Consider the following 18796-nt stretch of genomic DNA (forward strand, 5'->3'; position numbering starts at 1 on the left):
TCTAGCTCCATGTGGCTGGAGGGGCGTGTCAGTGTCTGATTGACAGCAGCTGGCAGGAGGATGATAAAATGAAGCCACCTGAGCTGCAGCCTGTAAACAGACAGCCTGTTAGCAGTGATGTTGAACAGTCAGGACCACATCAGCATCTAACTGGACCAACCTGACATGTGCAGGTATGTTTACATGCTGTTTGATGTGCTGTAGCTGAGAAGCTAATTAGCTACCTCTCCTGCAAACTCTAGTTAGCAGTGCACTTCTCCCAGGTGAATGTTTGTTTGGACGCTTGTTCAACAAGACGTGTGTTCGTGTTTGCAAGTTAAAGAAGAAGAAGACGTTAGCAGGAATGCTAATGTGGCTCTTGTGTTGTGTAGCAGGCTGCTGTCTGGCTAGTTGTAGCCCATAGACTGTGTAAAATAACTAATGGAGCCACTGTGACGTCACCCATTGGTTTATAGACTCCTGTTGGCATTTTGGCCGTCGCCATCTTGGATTTTTGGAGCCAGAAATGACCACATTTGGACAAGAGGGTGGAGCTAACCCTAATGCTAGCTGCTAGCTTGGTTTACAGCTGTTGTTAGCAAGCTAATTTTTTCTTGTGAAAAACAGGCTTTAGACAGGCGGTGAAGGACAGATGCCACGTATTGGAAAACCTGAGGTCAGGTGCTGAGTGCTACTCTTGTGCCTTTTCTGTGCCAGCTTTCAAGAGCACGACGGCAAGTTGCGTCTGATAGAGAATTTATACTGCGTTGAATCAACGCCATAGCTACGGCGTAGGCTCTGCGTTGATGTAGAGCCTACACCTTAACCTACACCATAGCCTGACGTGCACCTCCCCAGAAATGTAACTCATAGCTGCCAACTCTCACCCGTCACGCAATTGGTTGATTTCACATGGTCTCACGCCACACCTCCAATTTTTCACTCGAAAAAAAAAAAAAAAAAGGCTACTTCTACCAAAGACGGTGGATAAACCAAGACGTCCACTGCTAGTCAGTTTCCTGTATCAGTGTCACGTGGGGTTCGCGACCACCACGCCCTTTAGGAGACTAACAGCAGGGTCCATGAGTCCATTGACTTCAGTGGGAGAAATGAACATGATTACAGATTATGGCCGATTCTTTCGCCCCATAGTCACGGAAGCAAATATTGGATGTCATATCCGGCAACGGGAGGCTTTTAACAGATGACGTCCTGATGTTAGCTTTGCTGCTGCTGTTAGCTGTCCCTGTCAGCTGCAGCCACTGATGCTTTCTAGACATCGTGATTTCCCAAAACTGAATAAATACCACACATAGCAACACAAACCTGCTTTGCTAGCTCAATCATGTTGTAACTAAGATATCCGCTGGAAAAAATATTTTTTTTCACGGACCGTTTATTGAGTTATTGCAGACACCGCTAACAGCGGTTAGCCTAGCTAATCTATGATAACCAAGCGAGATTAGGGATACTCGTCTTTGATTGGCGGTTCTCCATTGTCTTTGATTGGGGTACGGGGGACAACACTTACTTAGGAGACCGGAAATGTATACCGTTTCATACAATGGGAGTATATTGTAGGTGGGCCATCTTGTAGTAATCCAGTATCTTTGCTTCTACCTACAATGACGAATGATGCCCTCATATCTCAAGTCTTGCATTCCTCACCTCCAGGTATGTTGGCATGTGTGTTGTGAAGTAGTTAGTCCTTAGCTTTTAAACTTTTATTTAGGGGCGTCGGCAGTGTAGTGGATAGTGCCGGTGCGCCATATATAGAGGTGATGCCATGCTTCAGCGGTCATGGGTTTGACTCCGGCTTGCAACCTTTTACTGCATGTCATTCCCACACTCTCTCTTTCCCCATTTCACCCTGTTCTATCCATTAAAGGAGAAAAAGCCCCAAAAAATGATCTTAAAAAACAACAACACAAACTTTACATTTAGTTTCTTACATGTGTTGTGAGAGCATGTAAAGGCATTTGGAGCTTTGTAAATGTCAGAAATGCTAAATTAGCAGCAAAGAGTAGGCTAATATATGTTAGCAGCTAAATTAAAATAGTAGCCTATTGCTGCAGCAGCCATCCTTTCAAGCAGCTGGGCAGAGCAAGCAGCAGATAGGCAAGAAATTCCGATGTCATAAATTTTGGGCGCTAACTGAGCATACAGTATGCTCACTGATGGACATATTTAGCAGCAATGAGCCATTAGCTATGTTTCCATACGAATCCTGTGTGTTTCCGTTAAATGTACGGACTTTGGTGAAAACTAGTTTTCCGGAGAACTGGAAACAAAACAAGTCTCGCATTTTTCTTCTTCTATGTTTTCTGTCGGTTGGCAACCAGCTTGTAAATGCATTACCGCCTTCCCGACCCGGAGTGTAGATATCACCATGGAGAGAGGTACGCTACGTCAGACTTTTTTTAAAAAAAAATTATTTTTTTTTTTTTATATATTTTAGTGTGAAAGGAGGAGAGAGAGAGGGAATGACATGCAGCAAAGGGCCACAGGCTGGAGTCGAACCCGGGCCACTGCGGCAGCGGCCTTGTACATGGGGCGCCTGCTCTATCCACTAAGCCACCAACGCCCCTTGTACATGGGGCGCCTGCTCTATCCACTAAGCCACCAACGCCCTGCGCTATGTCAGACTTAATTCGAACATAACTGTTTCCATCCCCCATTCTGCGAATCAACATTTTTTCGAATCAACCAAAACCCGGCTAAAGCGAGCGTATTTTAGTTTGTGCGAATCAGGGGATTTTAATTCAAATTTTGGCGTTTCCATCATAATTTTCCGATGCGACACTTGTGCATCTAAACAGGCTGATGGAGACATGGCTATTGTTTGTTTATGTGATTGAAATTATGTGATTGGAATTGCACTTATGAGTTCATTTGGTAGTCAGCACACTAAAATGATGTAGAACAAAACAAATTAGAAACATGATTCATGACAAATGCAAGAGACAAATTTATATTAATATCGACACCATTTATTTTTTAATATAAATGTATGTCATATTATGTATTTTGTTGGAAAGTCCATGACCAAACATCAATATGCGACGAGTTCAGAGTGAGAGTGTGTTGCATATGCATCGTCTACATCCTGTCAGTCAGACTAGGCTCAGTGTGTGACTGTCTGCTCTGCCTATGATAGAACAGTGATGTTACTGCTTTATACAAATGTGGTTTAAATGAGAGAGATATAAGAGATCTGATTGGCTGCATGGAAAGAAGTTCATGTCAACTTCTCCATTTTGTTTTTTCTCAAATAAGAAAACAGGACAGGTGACTTGCAGATGACATAGTACATATGCTGCAGCATGAACAACATGACATTTACTCTCAGTTGGACTTAAATACAAATATATAGAGAAAGAAAAACAAGTCGAGATATAGAGAAAGTTAGACACGTGGTCTGATAAATACCCAGCAATACAACACTACTACAACAATCAACAAATGAAATGCATCGATGAGTTTGCTGGTGAAACAAAGGCTAACAGACAAGATATCAGATTCAGAGGGAAAACAGGGGGAAACAGTCGAAGGACTGGCAGGTTGACAAACCACGAAGAAATCTCAAGCAGACAGGTAAAGACTGTACTGTTGATAGCAGGTGCAAACCATGAGACAGATCGTCTGACAGGGGAGCAGATGGAGGGAAAAGGCAGGGAGGCAGAGAGACAGGCGGTGACATGAAAAAGGCGGAGACAGAGACTGAAGCAGGTACTTGTGGTAAAAGGTCAATGCTCCTGTGATAAGGCGTGCTTGGACAGCATGCTCACAGCGAGCGGCCGAACGCTTGTCAACACGATACCAGTGCACTTCACTGGCCACGGTACACTCAGCAGAGCACACAAGGACGGAGGCATCGTAGTGTAAAGAGCCTTTTATGAAGCTGACTGAAAGTTACAAAACATGGAGCTCAAATAAGACATCCACTGTAAAAAAAACAAAGGCCAGTGGGTAGAAAGATTTGCTGTCCTGGAGCAAAAGATTATGATACGTCTGCACAGAGTTGATAAGGTTGTTTATCACCAATTACAGGATTCATTTGCTGCTGATATTTCTGACTTTTACAGACTCATTTTTCTGGCCTGTTTTTACTGAATGGTCAAAAAGTGGATGGACGTCGACAGTGGGGGGAGGACAGAGGTACATGTTGATGCAAGATGCTTCTCAGTGGGGGGAGGACAGAGGTACATGTTGATGCAAGATGCTTCTGTGATGAAGTATCATGCGTCATAGCTTGTACTAATGCAAAAATAAATAAATAAATAAAAATCAGACTGACAAAGCAGGATTATTGTATCCAGCAGAGGTTGAAGGCAGAGGACAGCGAGGTAAAATTAGTCTCTTTTTACATGAAATATTCTCTCAGCCAGGCGAGGCAAAAAAGAAAATAAAACAAAATCACAAAGATAAAAAGATACTTTAATCTATATTTGCATTTTAATGTAAATGAAGGTAAAGGTGTGTAGGATTTAGGGGAATATATTGTTAGAAATGTGATATATTTTATATATATGTTTTCATTTATTTACAATCACCTGAAACTAAGAATCGTTTTTATTACCTTAGAATGAGCCTCTATATTTTTATATGGGGTGGGTCCTCTTCTAGGAAGTCCACCATGTTTCTACAGTAGCCCAGAATGGACAAACCAAACACTCAGTATGTTTACATGCACAGTTAGGTTGAGCTACAGTTTTAACTCGACTAGGCCATTTAATTGGACTACTGTTCTTGTCCCAGTTTACAAGCACAGGAGGGGAATCAATTGTTGACATAGTGTGTTCAACTCCGTTACAGTAGGTGGGGATATGCCCCCTTTCTGCTTGTTAGTATTGGACCTTTTTCCAGTTGACCTATTATGTCATAGACCAAACATTTGACAAACAAGTTAGCTACAGTTAGCTAGCGACCAATCTGGAAATCCATCGGTAAAAAAAAAAAAAAAGAAAAAATCTTCCTTTACCTCTGGAGGCACTGCCCGGAGTTTTTCGACTAACGGAAGTGCAGGGGTCTTGGGGATCGCTCACCCCCTTCACTTCCGGCGGTGCCCACAGTGTTACACTCCTACCTGCAACTCAAACCAAACGGCAGTAAAAACGATGCCACTAATGCCCTTTTTTTCCTGTCGTGAGGAGTGGAAGATGTCCTGGTGGATCCACAACGTTTGTAAGTTGTGCTGTTGTCCATGTTTTTCACGTTGACGAGACGGCGTTTTGGGCGGAGCGGTCGCCAGGAACGCGGAGCTTGCTGTTTCTGTAGGTACACATTTCCTGGGGACACCTGCACGTCTCGGCCCCGCCCCCTCCATTGTGATTGGCTAGAGCGCAGCATCGTTCGACCTCAAAGCCCCGCCCTCACCCCCCTCTGTAGTTGTCTTTCACACAGGGCTGCCGACAGATTCTACAATGTAAATTGCAGAATCTGTCTTGAGAGATTAGCTAGCGACAAACTGGTACCATGGTGGACAACTTTACAGCTCTGTACATTTCGTCCTTCCAAAAACTGCACAGCTTTGGATGTAGATTTCTGCACGTTGTTTCCGGCTTCTTCTTCTGTTACGTATTTAATTCTATTTGACTTCCAAGTATGGGGTGGACACTGTGGAGCATGCGCAGAGTGCCTTGGCCAGTTTGGGTCCGATTGACTGTATACATGCAGGAGTCATTTGACTCCCAATCACATTATCTGGGTGTGTTGGTTCGACTTTGAGGAATATGATTTAGTACGATCTCAGTCGGACTAACATGTTTACATGTATTTCAAAAGTCTGGCTTTAGTCGGACTAACACAATGAATCGATTTTCTCTGTCATGTAAATGTGACATTTGTATGTCAGGACATCCCCAACCAACACATTCTCTTGACTCATGACTTTGAAGTGAGACCGGCTCCCCCAACCTATATGCATGGGTTGCTGTGGTAACAACGTAAGCATCATTAACGACTTATTTACACTGGTGACGCAGCTTTCCAGCACGAAAACATGAGCAATGGAGGCCCATCATTTCGCCTTCCAAACTTATATTCATTGATTTATTTGGATATGGCTCCTTCCGTCACTCTTGATTTGACACTGATGTTGTGTGTTGCAGTGTGAGTGACGTAAAAGACACTTTTAAATCTGTTTTGAATGTCTGGAGTGTCCAGGCTGAGACCCATCTGTGGAAGCCAACTGGACTCACATTTCAAAACACCTCCAAATGTGGTTTGAATCCGATTTGCAAAAATTCTTTAATTTCAAGCTTTTCGATGTCCTGATTTTCTGAAATCAATCCGGACATGCCTGAAAAACAAATCTGAGCCGACAGTCTGAACAGGTCCTCAGTCTTGTCACACATGTGGTAGCACCGTGATAAAGAAGCTTTTCACTATACGTTTCTTTTGTCTGCGTATGTGTGTTTGAACGTCATGAACTGCAGTGTGCCTGTTTGTTTTGATTATGTTTGTGTGTGTGTGAGTGTGTGTTCCCTATGGCTTCCATCTATGGAAGCAGAGAGATGAATGGAGCCCTGTGAAGCACCGTTGATTACACAGCCCATCTCCTCCCTCCTTCCCCTCTCTGCTTCACAGAAAACAAGACGAACAGAGAGGAGCAGAGGGAAGCGGTGCACAACATGGAGACGATTACAGGCAGAGACACAGGGAGGAGGGAGAGAAGAGGTGAGAAAGAGGGAGGAATGAAAGACGGTTAAGAATAAATAGACAGAGAGAGAACAAAGTCAGGCGGAGACTCATGAAAGATATAATTGTTCTGCAGAGGAGGGGACGTCAACTCGTCGACAGCGATCGATCTTTCTAAGTTATATTTCACCTGTCAGAACTGAATGCTCCCCTACAGCCATGTGGGGGCTGTGTTTGCTTTATTTACTTACTGCTAATTTAATACGATATTACTTCCTGACCCTCTTCTTTCACAATAAAAGCTTTCCATTGGAGGCTTTTATCAGACAGCAGCAGAACAATGTGCATTTGTCTCATAGGTTAAAAGTAGGTCAACGCTTCGTCCCTAAGATTTAAAAAAAAAATAAGAATCATAACGTTTCGACCCTACTGGACCTTCGTCAAGAGTCTTGAACACGGGGCGTCGGTAGTGTAGTGGATAGTGCCGGCGCCCCATGTACAGAGGCATTGACTTGCTGCAGCGGCCGCGGGCTCGAATCTGGCTCCAACCCTTTGCTGCATGTCAGTCCCCACTCTCTCTCTCTGTCTCCCTCTTTCACTAACGGTCCTGTCATTAAAGGCAAAAAAGCCCACAAAAATAATCTTTAAAAAAAAAAGAGTCTTGACTACTTCTGTCACAGCATGGTGCAGTGTTGGACTTATGACGAAGGTCCAGTAGGACCTAAATGTTAGTGTCACTGATAAATTGTGAAGTTGTGCAAGAGTGGCATGCACAATTTTCTGTTCAAAGACTCAAGTGATATTTTCCAGTGCACCTGCATCTGAGACATTTGGATGTGTGAATATCTCTCTTCAAACAAAAAACTAAGAGCCAACAATTTTGGACATACATGGTTTGCATTAGACAGTGAGACGCGCATTTCATAAAGCCCCATGTTTGTTTACAGTCCACACATATTTTGTGACGTGTAACATCCACAAGCAATCGCTCATGTCACATGAATCTCCTGCTGTCTGTGAGTTTATGAACTTAATCTGTTGATCAAGACCCTGCAATTTCACTAAGAGATTTCTGGTTTCACTGTGGGCATATAAAGCTGGTAGAGACAGTTTTTCCATCTGCTCTGATATGTTACACAGGTAAGAATTAGTGCTGATTAAATGAGTGTCAAATGAATGTCAGTAGTGCTTCTTCTTCTTCATCTTCATTATCTCTACCAGGCGTAAACCTGGTAGAGATAATGAAGCAAAGCACTGGGCCAATCAGCCTAATATTCACTGACTGCTGACTCCTGTCTCCACTTAACCAGTCAGTAGGGGTCACAAGTTTTCTAGAAATCAGCTAAAAACAGCAAGACTAACCGTCTGTTGCAGGACACATTTTGGCCTTTGTCATGGCCCAAAAACCAACACATTCTCACTCCGACCTCATCGCATATTGCTGTTTGGTCGTGGACTTTCCATGTCAAGATAATGACGTGCAAGATAGTCTGGGTGCGTTGATTGTTGACATTCTCGGGCGCCGTGTCAAGTTCTGCCTGTTACATGCATTGTCGTCTTTCAAAATACACTTCTGTTTTCACAGGAAATGTACCGTTTACATACAGTCTCTTTCAAAACAAAAGCACGACGTCAGTACAACACTGCAAATTCATGTTTTTTCTTTCAACAACACATGCAAGGTTTAGGTTTAGGACAAAAGAACAGAGTTTGGCTTTAAAATCTTGCTGGAAACGAGCACTGACCACTCAGGTGAAAGTCAGTGGTTGCTGGACCCATCCAGCACCCCTTCCACCCACCTACCGTACTCGGACTCTTGCCCCCTTAACTTTCCTTATTGTCCCGTTTCCCCTTGACACTGCTGGGTGTCATTAAACAATTACGGTAACAGGCCACTATCATGCCAACATGAAAGGACAGCTTTTTTCATCAGTGTCTGGCGCTGGAAGTCACTGACCAAGTGCCGCTATTCAGTGACTTCGGACTGAGACCAGGTTGCAAAACTGTCATCTGTCAAGATCCACCAAAGTTGGGCACAATACGAGATCACTAAGTCAACTGTTTTGTTTTTGTCACCACCATTTTTGTAAGAGAGCTAGGAGGCACAGTTCTACCAGGCGTGGCTGCACCGCATTTTGGCGGCCTGGTTTTGTTCCATGCTCCGCACATCGTCATACTACACCAGGAGCATTTCTGAAACGGGAGTGTTCGGCCCGATTTTGTAGACTTGCAGATTTTGTTGATTTGGTCAGTAGTAAGTAAGCAGCCTAGTTAAACGGTTTCTTTTTTGTCTGTTGTACTTGTGTTTGCTTTTATTTTCTACTTGGTTGTGCTGTAGTCTACAGACAAAGTTAATATCGTTAAAAGTCCAGCTGTCAATGACACTCGTCAAAGATTTGTGGCTGTGCTTTAGTTAATAAAAATACATTAATTCTCATATTAACATCGAATCTATATTCCACATACAGTGCCTGTTAGCCGGAAAATGCGATCTGCTCTGTGCAACGTGCTTTCAAAAACAGATGAGGTGTGTATTTTTATGAGCCTCTGGAAAGCTTCTGAAACGCGCTGTGTCACTTCAGGAATTACAAGAATTGTCCAAAGCATTTTCCTGTCAGAGGTCTCCACTCTACTGCACTTCACCTTGACAAAATGTAACTGCAATCATATCTGGGGTCAAACATTCTGCTTCAAAGAAATATAGTGAGGCATCGCTCAGCATTTAAACACCTCTCTGAGCTTTGATTCATGTGTTTCGGGTGATCTCTTCTGGGAAAGGGTTGGCGACCACGAAAATCGAGAGGCACAGTGAGATGAAGAGCGAGAGAGACATTATAAACTTGTCCTGCCCTGCATTGCTTCCACTGTCCCCAAGCCACACCCATATTCCCTCGTCCACATTTTGATTGGTCGGGCTGCCAGCAACAGTCTGCTCTCCATCCCCTCTGTTTCCCCCTCCGCTCCCTCGCTCTCCTTTCCCCTCCCTTTCCCCCCGCTCTCTCTCTCTCTCTCCTGCTCTCCGTGCCGCTCGCCGCTGAATGAATCCAGTCAGACACAAGCTGTTAAACAGCACAGCCTCCCTCTCTGTCTCTCTCATCATCTCTTGCTCTCTCTCTGTCCTTTCCCGTCTCAGGAGCAGACAGTCAGTGGAGCATCGGCACGGCAGCGGAGCAACACAGGACCGACGGAGGAGAGAAGAAGAAGAGGACAGCAAACCTGCCTGACAGCAACACAACATTAAGAACATTTACAGCAGAGCATCAACTGTAATACAGTTCACATCAAAGCAGAAGCAACAGATTGCCCCCCAGTTGCAATTGTTGCTGCAACTGATGCTCTCCCGGCGGACCTGGGCTTGGAAACGAAGCAGATTTGCAACTGACGTCTCCTGGGTTTTAAAAGTCAGTTTATCTGTGTGAAAGAAATGATTTCGCTCTGTCAACGAGCGAGGAAACGATAACGCCGAGCAACAGAAACGAAAAGCTTTGATTCAGTCAGAAAGCAACACGTTTCAGGCTGGGCGTCAACATCACCTCTACCACCAGCGTCTCCTCCCATCTTCCTGCCTTCACCGGGATCCAAGGAAGACCAGGCATCCGAGCTGTGAATGCACAAACAGACGGAGGATGTTAGATTGACATGCAGAGAGCAGAGTTCAGGGAGTTTTGCTGTGAAGCTAAAAGAGCAAGATCAGGGTTTATCAGCGTGACGGAGGAGGTGAGACGCAGAAGCAGGCAACAATAAGTCCATCAGAGTATCACCTGGACTTCTGAGGACAACAAGGGATGAAGAGGAGGGTGTACTCCAGCATCTGCCTGAGAATGGAAGCAAACCAAGCATCCAAAAACTAGAGCAGGAATGACAGGAAGACTGAGATCCAACTCTGCTACGCACAGATAGATAAAGCATACACAAAGATATCATTCATCAGAACACTTAACCTCATCGAAAGTGAGCATCCAGCAGAGACAGATCTTACTTCACAAGGATGTATTCGCACCACTGGAGCTCGCATTTTGTCTAGAGAAACATCGCATTCTTGTCGCCACTTGCTGCAAGTAAGTTTCTGCACCGATTTCATTCGGTGTGAGGCACCTCGGGGGTTCTTGCTCGACTCTTCTTTTCGGGGTGAGGTGGATCTGCCGTCGGGGGCAGCTGACAGCCATCCAAGACGCCGCGAGCCGTACTCCGCGTGAAGAATGCCCAGCCGCGCTTGGCCAAGCCGGCCGACCCCGGGCCGACGGCGGGCCTCTACATGGAGCGATCGCAGAGCCGCATCAGCCTGTCCGCATCCTTCGAGGCCCTCGCCATCTACTTCCCCTGCATGAACTCCTTCGATGAGGACGATGGGGGTGAGTGGGAATGACATACACGTGCACGCAAACAAAATGAGATTAATGGAGTCATACATAAAACATAGGACACGAGGCACATGTTGTCACCTGTCTGGAAAACTGATGTTTTCATCCACACGTCGGTCAGTGTGTTATATAAATCTGTCAGGGCTCAGAGAGACGGAGAGACATGTCAACATGTGCATGTCCTGCAAAAAACTAGTATATTGTTTACATTCATTCATGTTATATGTTGAATTGCTAAATGTTTGATTCAATATAAGACACACAGTTTATATTCTGAGCACAATATGTGACACTACATTTAATGCTGGAACAATTATCGGCTGACAGAAAATGAATCGTCAACCATTTTCACACTCGATTAATCGTTCACACCTTCTCTCGGTCCAGCTGCTCAAATGTGATGATTTGCAGCCTTTTCTTTATTTCATATCTAAAATAAACCTGTCTGGATGAAACAAACAATCTAAAGAGGTCATGTTGGACTCTGTGAGACTGTGACAGCCATCTTTCACTGTTCTGACATTTTATAGAGTAGATTATTATGTGCAAAGGTAACATATTAAATGATAGTAAAAATGTTTGCGAGTTGCAGCCCTGCTGACATTTACAGATATGACTGATGGTTGAATGGCAGATGTCCACTGAGCCGATGATGTTGGCATTTAACCAAATGAAAGACATCAGTGTGTGAGCGAGTCCAACACTGTAGGTGTCGCACACTGTCACACAAAACTACGAGTGATTTTATCCCCTGAAATGTCACTTGAAAGCTTATTGAATGAGAAATGGTCGATAAAATCTGAGTCCTAGTTACAGGGTTCACTCACATTTTCATGGACACAACTTCAGAACTTCTCCAGGACTTTTCAAAGACCCATTGTAATGTTTTTTCTTGCCCTTCTTGCTTGGTGGTTTTCAAACATATCAGATTCAAACTCTATTCAAACATTTTTTAAGTAAGCTGGCAAACATGGAGGGAGAGAGCAGCTTCAGAAAATACATTTGATGTTCTGTAAATCAATGTGGCACGTTATTCACGGAAGATTACTGTGGCAATTTCATAACACGACAAAAAAAATCCACGACTTTTCCAAAACTTTTAATACATTTTTTACTAAATCCGTGACTGTTCTAGGCCCTGGAAAATGTGATTGTGAAACTCCATGTCCTAACCCTTTCCTAGGTTTTCCATGACCGTGGGAAACCTGTAGTTAGATGTTCATTTCTTAATGTTTGCAGTCACATGAATCAACGTATTCTCATTGAATGGTTAGTGTGATATCCTGCGAATTTGCGCCCCATGAATGATGTTACATCCTTAATGTACAGTTGTATAATTAGACTTAGGCAATAAAAGTTACTTTAATTAGATTTAGAAAAGGAAACATGGTTGGGTGCCTCGAGATTTTGACAAGGAAAGTTGAGCGATTAGACGTCTAAACGATTAAACGTCCGCCCCCTCGCTAGTCGGCACCAGAAATATTTGTTGGTTAAACCAATTAGTGTTTTGTTCATGTACAACTGTACAACTGTCATGCAGCTGCCCGCCACTAGTGGGTGCTACAGAGCTGTCAGACAGCAGTCCCCCTCCTCACAGTAATGCTCGAGTAGACTGCAGTTTTAAAACGGCACGGTGGAAAATTGGAGAGATGTCCTCTCACAAAACCAGCGCGGTTTGGCAGCACTTCGATCTAGAAAATGAATTCAGCAGCAATTAATCTTTTTTGAGATGTTATATTATTTGTTAACTTTAAGTGAGTTCTTGTCAGATAATGTGCAGGGTTCACATTCCTACCGCACGGTGTGTGGTGTCTCGTACTTCAGCGGCATTTAAAATCCAACATTGTTGTTGAAGATTGTGATTAAAGGCTTCAAAGGGCTCTTAATACACATGATATTTTTTGGGACAATGTTTTAAATACTTAACAATAAATTGTGCTAAATTTTTTACTGTTTTCTGAGTGTTTTGCCTTTTTTTAGACAAGTCGACTAGACTTAATTATTAATTGCCCTATTTTGGGACAAATAAAGTTGAATTGAATTGAATTTAATTAAATTTTTCATTTAGTCGACAGGGAAATTAGTCGCCAGGAACATCCCTACTTGTCATCTATGTGCGGCATGTTTTCCTAAAATTTGCAGAACCTCAATAATGGTGGCTAGTCTTGAGTCTCCTTAGCGAGGCTAGCTGTTGATTTCAAATCCAAAAAGAGAACGTCTCGGAGAAATAAAGGGAATTCCATACTGAGTGGACAGATTTGTTTGCTTTCACCACTAACGCTGCAAAGTTTAAGAACCAAATAATTATACATAGCCGACTGCAGAGTAGCTACTTTGTTGTAAAACATATCTATGAATGCTTATTTAGACCTATTAAGAATGTTTATAGGCTAAGTTAGATTTAATAGGCCGTGTTGCCGTCGCTAAAAGGCACAAATCTGTATTGCTGCTCCAGACAGATTTTTTAATTGTTTTGGTCAAAAATGGCTCTTTTGCTGACCCGTGGTTTAGGCAAACATGGTGAGGATGTACCATAAAATGAATCAAAGTTCACTCAAAGTTTACACAGATCCAAACACGTGTCTCCGGGCGAAAGTCCAGTTTTTTGTTACCCATCCACCACCCCAACCTGCTGTCAGTGCATTGATCATGTGATCGCATCCTTTTAAATACATGGGATACATACGAATGTAGTTTTCGTAGGAAAACATACATACAATTTGTGAGAACAGCCCGATTTAATTGTATTTTATAACAGCCTGAAGAGTCTCTGAAATCAGTTTTTGAAAGGGATGAGACATGAAACAACAATTAGTCTCTGGAGACAAAGTGACCTGAGCAGACTGTCTAAAGTTTGGTGCGTGTTTTGTCCCTCAAACTTGCTTTTCTATTATTTCTTTCAAAACCACATATCATGCATGTAATTTAAATTAAGCACATATTTTACTGTATTTCTGTTCAGAATCAGATCTAGCTTAAATCAGAGAAGTCACTTAAAACTATAGTGAAATAGGAAGACTAATATGTGTGTGCGTGTGTTTGTGTGTGTGAGTGTGTGTAAGAGAGAGACTAGAGAGCCTGTGCACACCTGTGTGGTTATGTCAGGTCTGCTATGATGAGATTGTTGGTAGGATCAAGGTTTTCCTCAAAGCGGATGTATCCGATGATGTAATTGATTTTTCTATAAACTGGTATTATTGCGACATTATATTACTCCTGATTTCCTGTTCTCCTAATCCTGTATGAAATACTGCAGTGCAGGATTGTCTCACCCATACAAATTGAAGTCAAAGATAAAGGTATACTGTAGGTATATAAAAGGATCTGTGGAAGAATAAAACAGGTTTAATAAGAATGTGTGTTGCGAGCGAGGGTTAAGTAGGTCACAGGGTTCCTACTTAAAAAACAATTAAAGATGCGGCCACTAAAGCTGGATTATAAACTGGGGAATTCAGGCAATTTCCCCAGCAGCCCAGTTGTTAGAAGAAAATGTTGGCATTGCATGTTTCTGCAAACCACAAATACACTATGTATGTACGTTTTATATGGATCAAATCAGCGTTTTAAAAGTGACTTAGTGTATGAGCTGACTGTCATTGGGAGGCAGAGGGGATGGGTTAGGGTGTGACACCTTAGCAAAATGCCTGCCAAGCCACAGACCACTGCAGAACACTGGTAAAAACCAACAACCAGCAAAACTGGTTGTTTTTCTGTGACTCATCGCTGCGTCCTCCGGGGGCTTCTTAGACACCAAACTTAAGCGGTTGTTTTTTACTGAGACATTGCTACGTATCCACCAGGGATTCTGCCACCAGAACTAGGGATGCACGCGAGTATTGGAGTCGGCAAATACATTGTAAAAAGTATCCTCATCCATAACATCCTCTGTACTCATAATAAATGATGCCATTTTAAGTCAAGAGTTCACCTGATTTCACCGGTTCATGGAATAACAACAGATGAAGTTAATGATCGATAAACGGCAGAATGCTGCTGTTGCATCACCAACATTTCGTAATAACAGTACAAAACACACACACAGGAGGAGAAGTGGCCGCAGCCTGGTGAGCAGTATCTGCTGTGGTTATTTTCACACAGTTGGACCTTGTTGGAACAGCTGGGACGTGACCAAATAGTCTGCTTGGCTGAAAACACTTGTTGTTATTATTTAAACAGCAAATCACAGTCATTTTCCGTCCAAGACTTGCAGTAACCAAACCAGTCACCCGGAGCTCTGAGAGGGCAGCTCATCTTTAGAATAACACTTACCTGCTGCTTCTCAGCAACACGCGACTTTCTTCTTTTGTGTAATCTGATTCTCAGTGAGCTGGAACAGTGACGAATTCTAGAGAACAAAACACTGGAAATGGTTGTGATCTTTTATTTTTGACAAATTGACGTGTGTTAACACATTATTTGTCCTGCACTCTCTCAGGGGCTTGTGGCCTGTAACGATCACAGATAACACTGCTGTGAACAGGACTAAAATCACCTTTAATCACCCTGGTGAGAGTCAATATCTTACCTGAGCCAGCAGAGCTAATCCCCCCAAACACTGACTTAGTGTCCTCGGGGGTAAGGTGCTCTGAAACCACAGGTCAACAGCCCCATAATCTTTAGTTCTACAAGTTGTCCTCTCTGTGCTCTGGTGGCCGAGGGGTTAAGGTGCCATCCGTGTATCAACAGCAACCTTTGTTGCATGTCATTCCCTGTTTGTCTCTTCTCTCATTTCCTCTGTGCTGCACTTATGTAAGAAAGACACAAAAATGCCCTCAGAATTATTTTAAGTGTGGTGATTATCACAATTCCTGAATAAATTAATAATTATTAAATTATTATTCTGACCTTTCATGGCTGTTACCAGTTAGCAGCATTCACACTGGCGCTTTAACCAAACCCTGGTCTGCTTCCACGGATAGTTCAGTTCGTTTGGAGTGGTGTGAACGCTCATTTGAACTCTGTGTGGACCAAACGCTTGAAAACTGGGGGTCTTAGTTCACTTGTAAGTGAACCCTGGTGCGGTTTGCTTATAGTGGGAAATGCAAACGGATCCAGTGAACCAAAGAGAGGAAGTGACGTAGAGCGCACTGCATTTGCAGAAGCAGAGGTAAAAAAAGAAAAAAATTGGAAAATGTCTCGTGGGCAGACGTGGAGTAGTGAGGAGGTGCAGGCGCTTATTGATATATGGTCAGAGGACTATATATCGATGGTTAGTTGGATGGATTTCCATTTTCGGTCCTGGCCAATCGATGAGCAGGGTTTTCTTCTTCCTCATGCTTTTTTTCTTCCTGGTCAGTGGTCGTTTCGGGCAATACCGCCCCCAAACGTGGTGGTGCATTGTCACCTCAGAGCAAGAGGGCTCCCGGTTCAAACCCGGGGTGAGGAAGCCCATCTGTGTGGAGTTTGCATGTTCTCCCCATGTCAGCGTGGGTTTCCTCCAGGTGCTCCAGCTTCCTCCCACAGTCCAAACACATGCAGGTTAATCGGTGACTCTAAATTGTCCGTAGGTGTGAATGTGAGTGTGAATGGTTGTCTGTCTCTATGTGTCAGTCCTGTGAAAGGCTCCAGCCCCCTGCGACCGCTAACAGGATAAGCGGTTAAGGAAAATGAATGAGTGAATGTATTTTCAATGGAAGATTCACCTTAAAGTGGTCAGTAAAATGAGTCTAATTGTGTTTGTGCTGTTAAGAGCAGAGACGTTTTGTGTCAGATATCACATCTATATATTTATCAAATATCCTGGAAAATTGGTTCCAAACCCAGAGACATAAGGGCACGCAGGACACACACACACACACACACACACACACACACACACACACACACACACACAGATAGATCACACTGTCACCTGCTTCCGAGGTGTGTGTTCACCGTCGCTAACCAAAAGCAACCTGATAAAGGGCGGCATGCTGGGAACATCACCTGTGCAAAGGTGTGAGTAATATTTTAACACCCGGGAACAGATTTCAACCATGGGAAAAAACCCAAAAAACATAAACACTAATAAACAAACACACACCTGTATGAGCACTCATGCATTCACAAAAAGTCTCCCCATGCCCACACACACACGCACACACACACACACACACACACACACACACACACACACACAGATATGAAAGCAGTGTGTGTGGTAATCAGAGCGGAGCGGCAGGCCGTGGTTTGTGGCTCTCAGTCTAATTAAATGCTAATATGGCTGCTGATTGTGGCTGACTGCAGCTAAATAGAGGCCTGATTGCAGGTTAATTCTCTGACTCTCTCCTTGTTTGCCTCAGTGTCTCTCTGTCGAGCTTCCACTCTCTCTCTCAGACCCCGTTCTCACTCTGCGGTTTAAAAATCCTGTTTGCAGGTTAACTCAGACTTTCCACCTTAAATTGCCTTTTAATCGCTTTCCCTCTTTTTCCTCTCCTTCTCTTTCCGCTCCTGTTCTCGCTGTCTTTGTTTCATTTTCCCACACTCGCACTTCACTTTGGTTCAATTCAGACGTGTTTCACTGACAGGACAGGAAGGAAGCCTGTTTTTTAGAGCAGCGGTGCATCAAATGAAGTCTTAACAATAGACCATAGAGCACAAAACCACAAGCAGAGCTGTTGTTTAAAAGCAGAATTGAATTTAAGTGGCTGCTTTTGAAGACCCGGACATCTCACATTCCCACCGTGTAGTTAAGACTCATCTTTGTGTGAGGGAATCAAAAGATACAAGGTGAGATGATGAAATCCAAGGAAAATATAAAAGAAGGAAAGGACATGACGTCAGTGACAGCGTTCAATTTTTGCATTGGAGCCAGGCTTTGGTGTCAGTTCTAGTGAAGTCAATGGGGCAGGCACAGGAAATCACACTTCTTGTTTCAACTTTTTCACCAACAACAGGTATGAATTTAAAAAAGATCTAGACATTTTATTGCAGCCATGGTTTAAACTTTGCTTTAAGGAATATTTCTCCGCTGGAAATATGGTCTTTTGTCTGTGCAGAAGAAGTGTGAAAATACTTTTGAAATTGGTGCTTTATGACCAGAGAAAACAGGACAAAAGGACTGTGACATTTGCTTTAGCTTAAGAGGTAGAAAACCTACAACTACTAGAATGCACTACACCGCCGAGACCAATAAATTCTCCTGCTGGAGGATGACGTAATGTGAGGTTAGCTGTCTTCCCACAGGAAACACAATAGAGTCCGCGAGGAATGAGTCCTAAAACCCGGAAATGAGTCGACATTTTACCACTCCTGGTTCCCTCGTTACAAAGCAGAGTTTTTTTTTTTTTTAATGGGCTTTTGGTTAGACGCTGGTTTACACATACTATTTACACTGTCGCGATACAAAGCTGGTTGGAAATTGGAAAAGTCACCCTTTAAAGGCTTTATTCTTTATCATTAAGGTGGATTTATTCTTGTGCGTCAGCTCTATGCAGATCTACGAGCATTTATAATTGTGCGGTCATGTGTCTGTAGCTATGTTTCCATCCAAAAGTGATCCGAATCATTGGGAAATGCGCATTAAAAGAAATACGAATCCTGTGTGTTTCCATTAAATGTACGGACTTTGGTGAAAACTACGAACTTGCGCGAGTTTTCCGCAGAAACAAAAAGTCTCGCATTCTTCTTCTTCTACGTTTTCTGGCAGTTGGCAACCAGCTTGTAAATGCATTACTGCCTTCCTGACCCCGAGTGTGGATATCACCATGGAGAGAGGTGCGCTACGTCAGACTTAATTCGAACATAACTGTTTCCATCCCCCGTTTTGCAAATCAACATTTTTTCGAATCAACCAAAACCCGGCTAAAGTGAGCGTATTTTAGTTTGTGCGAATCAGG

At 43.3% G+C, this 18796-nt stretch overlaps 1 protein-coding gene across 1 annotated transcript in view; it reads left to right on the top strand.

Annotated features, from left to right (window-relative positions):
- The first annotated feature begins 9693 nt into the window (after positions 1-9693).
- rims4 (regulating synaptic membrane exocytosis 4) overlaps positions 9694-18796 on the top strand; it is an 82491-nt gene continuing 73388 nt past the window's right edge. The window contains exon 1 of the mRNA XM_050039452.1: positions 9694-10970. Coding sequence (XP_049895409.1) covers positions 10874-10970 — 97 coding nt within the window. The 5' untranslated portion in view covers positions 9694-10873. The remainder of the gene's footprint in view (positions 10971-18796) is intronic.

The sequence above is a fragment of the Epinephelus moara genome, chromosome 24 (genome assembly GCF_006386435.1).
Source record: "Epinephelus moara isolate mb chromosome 24, YSFRI_EMoa_1.0, whole genome shotgun sequence".
NCBI classification, from domain to species: domain Eukaryota; kingdom Metazoa; phylum Chordata; class Actinopteri; order Perciformes; family Serranidae; genus Epinephelus; species Epinephelus moara.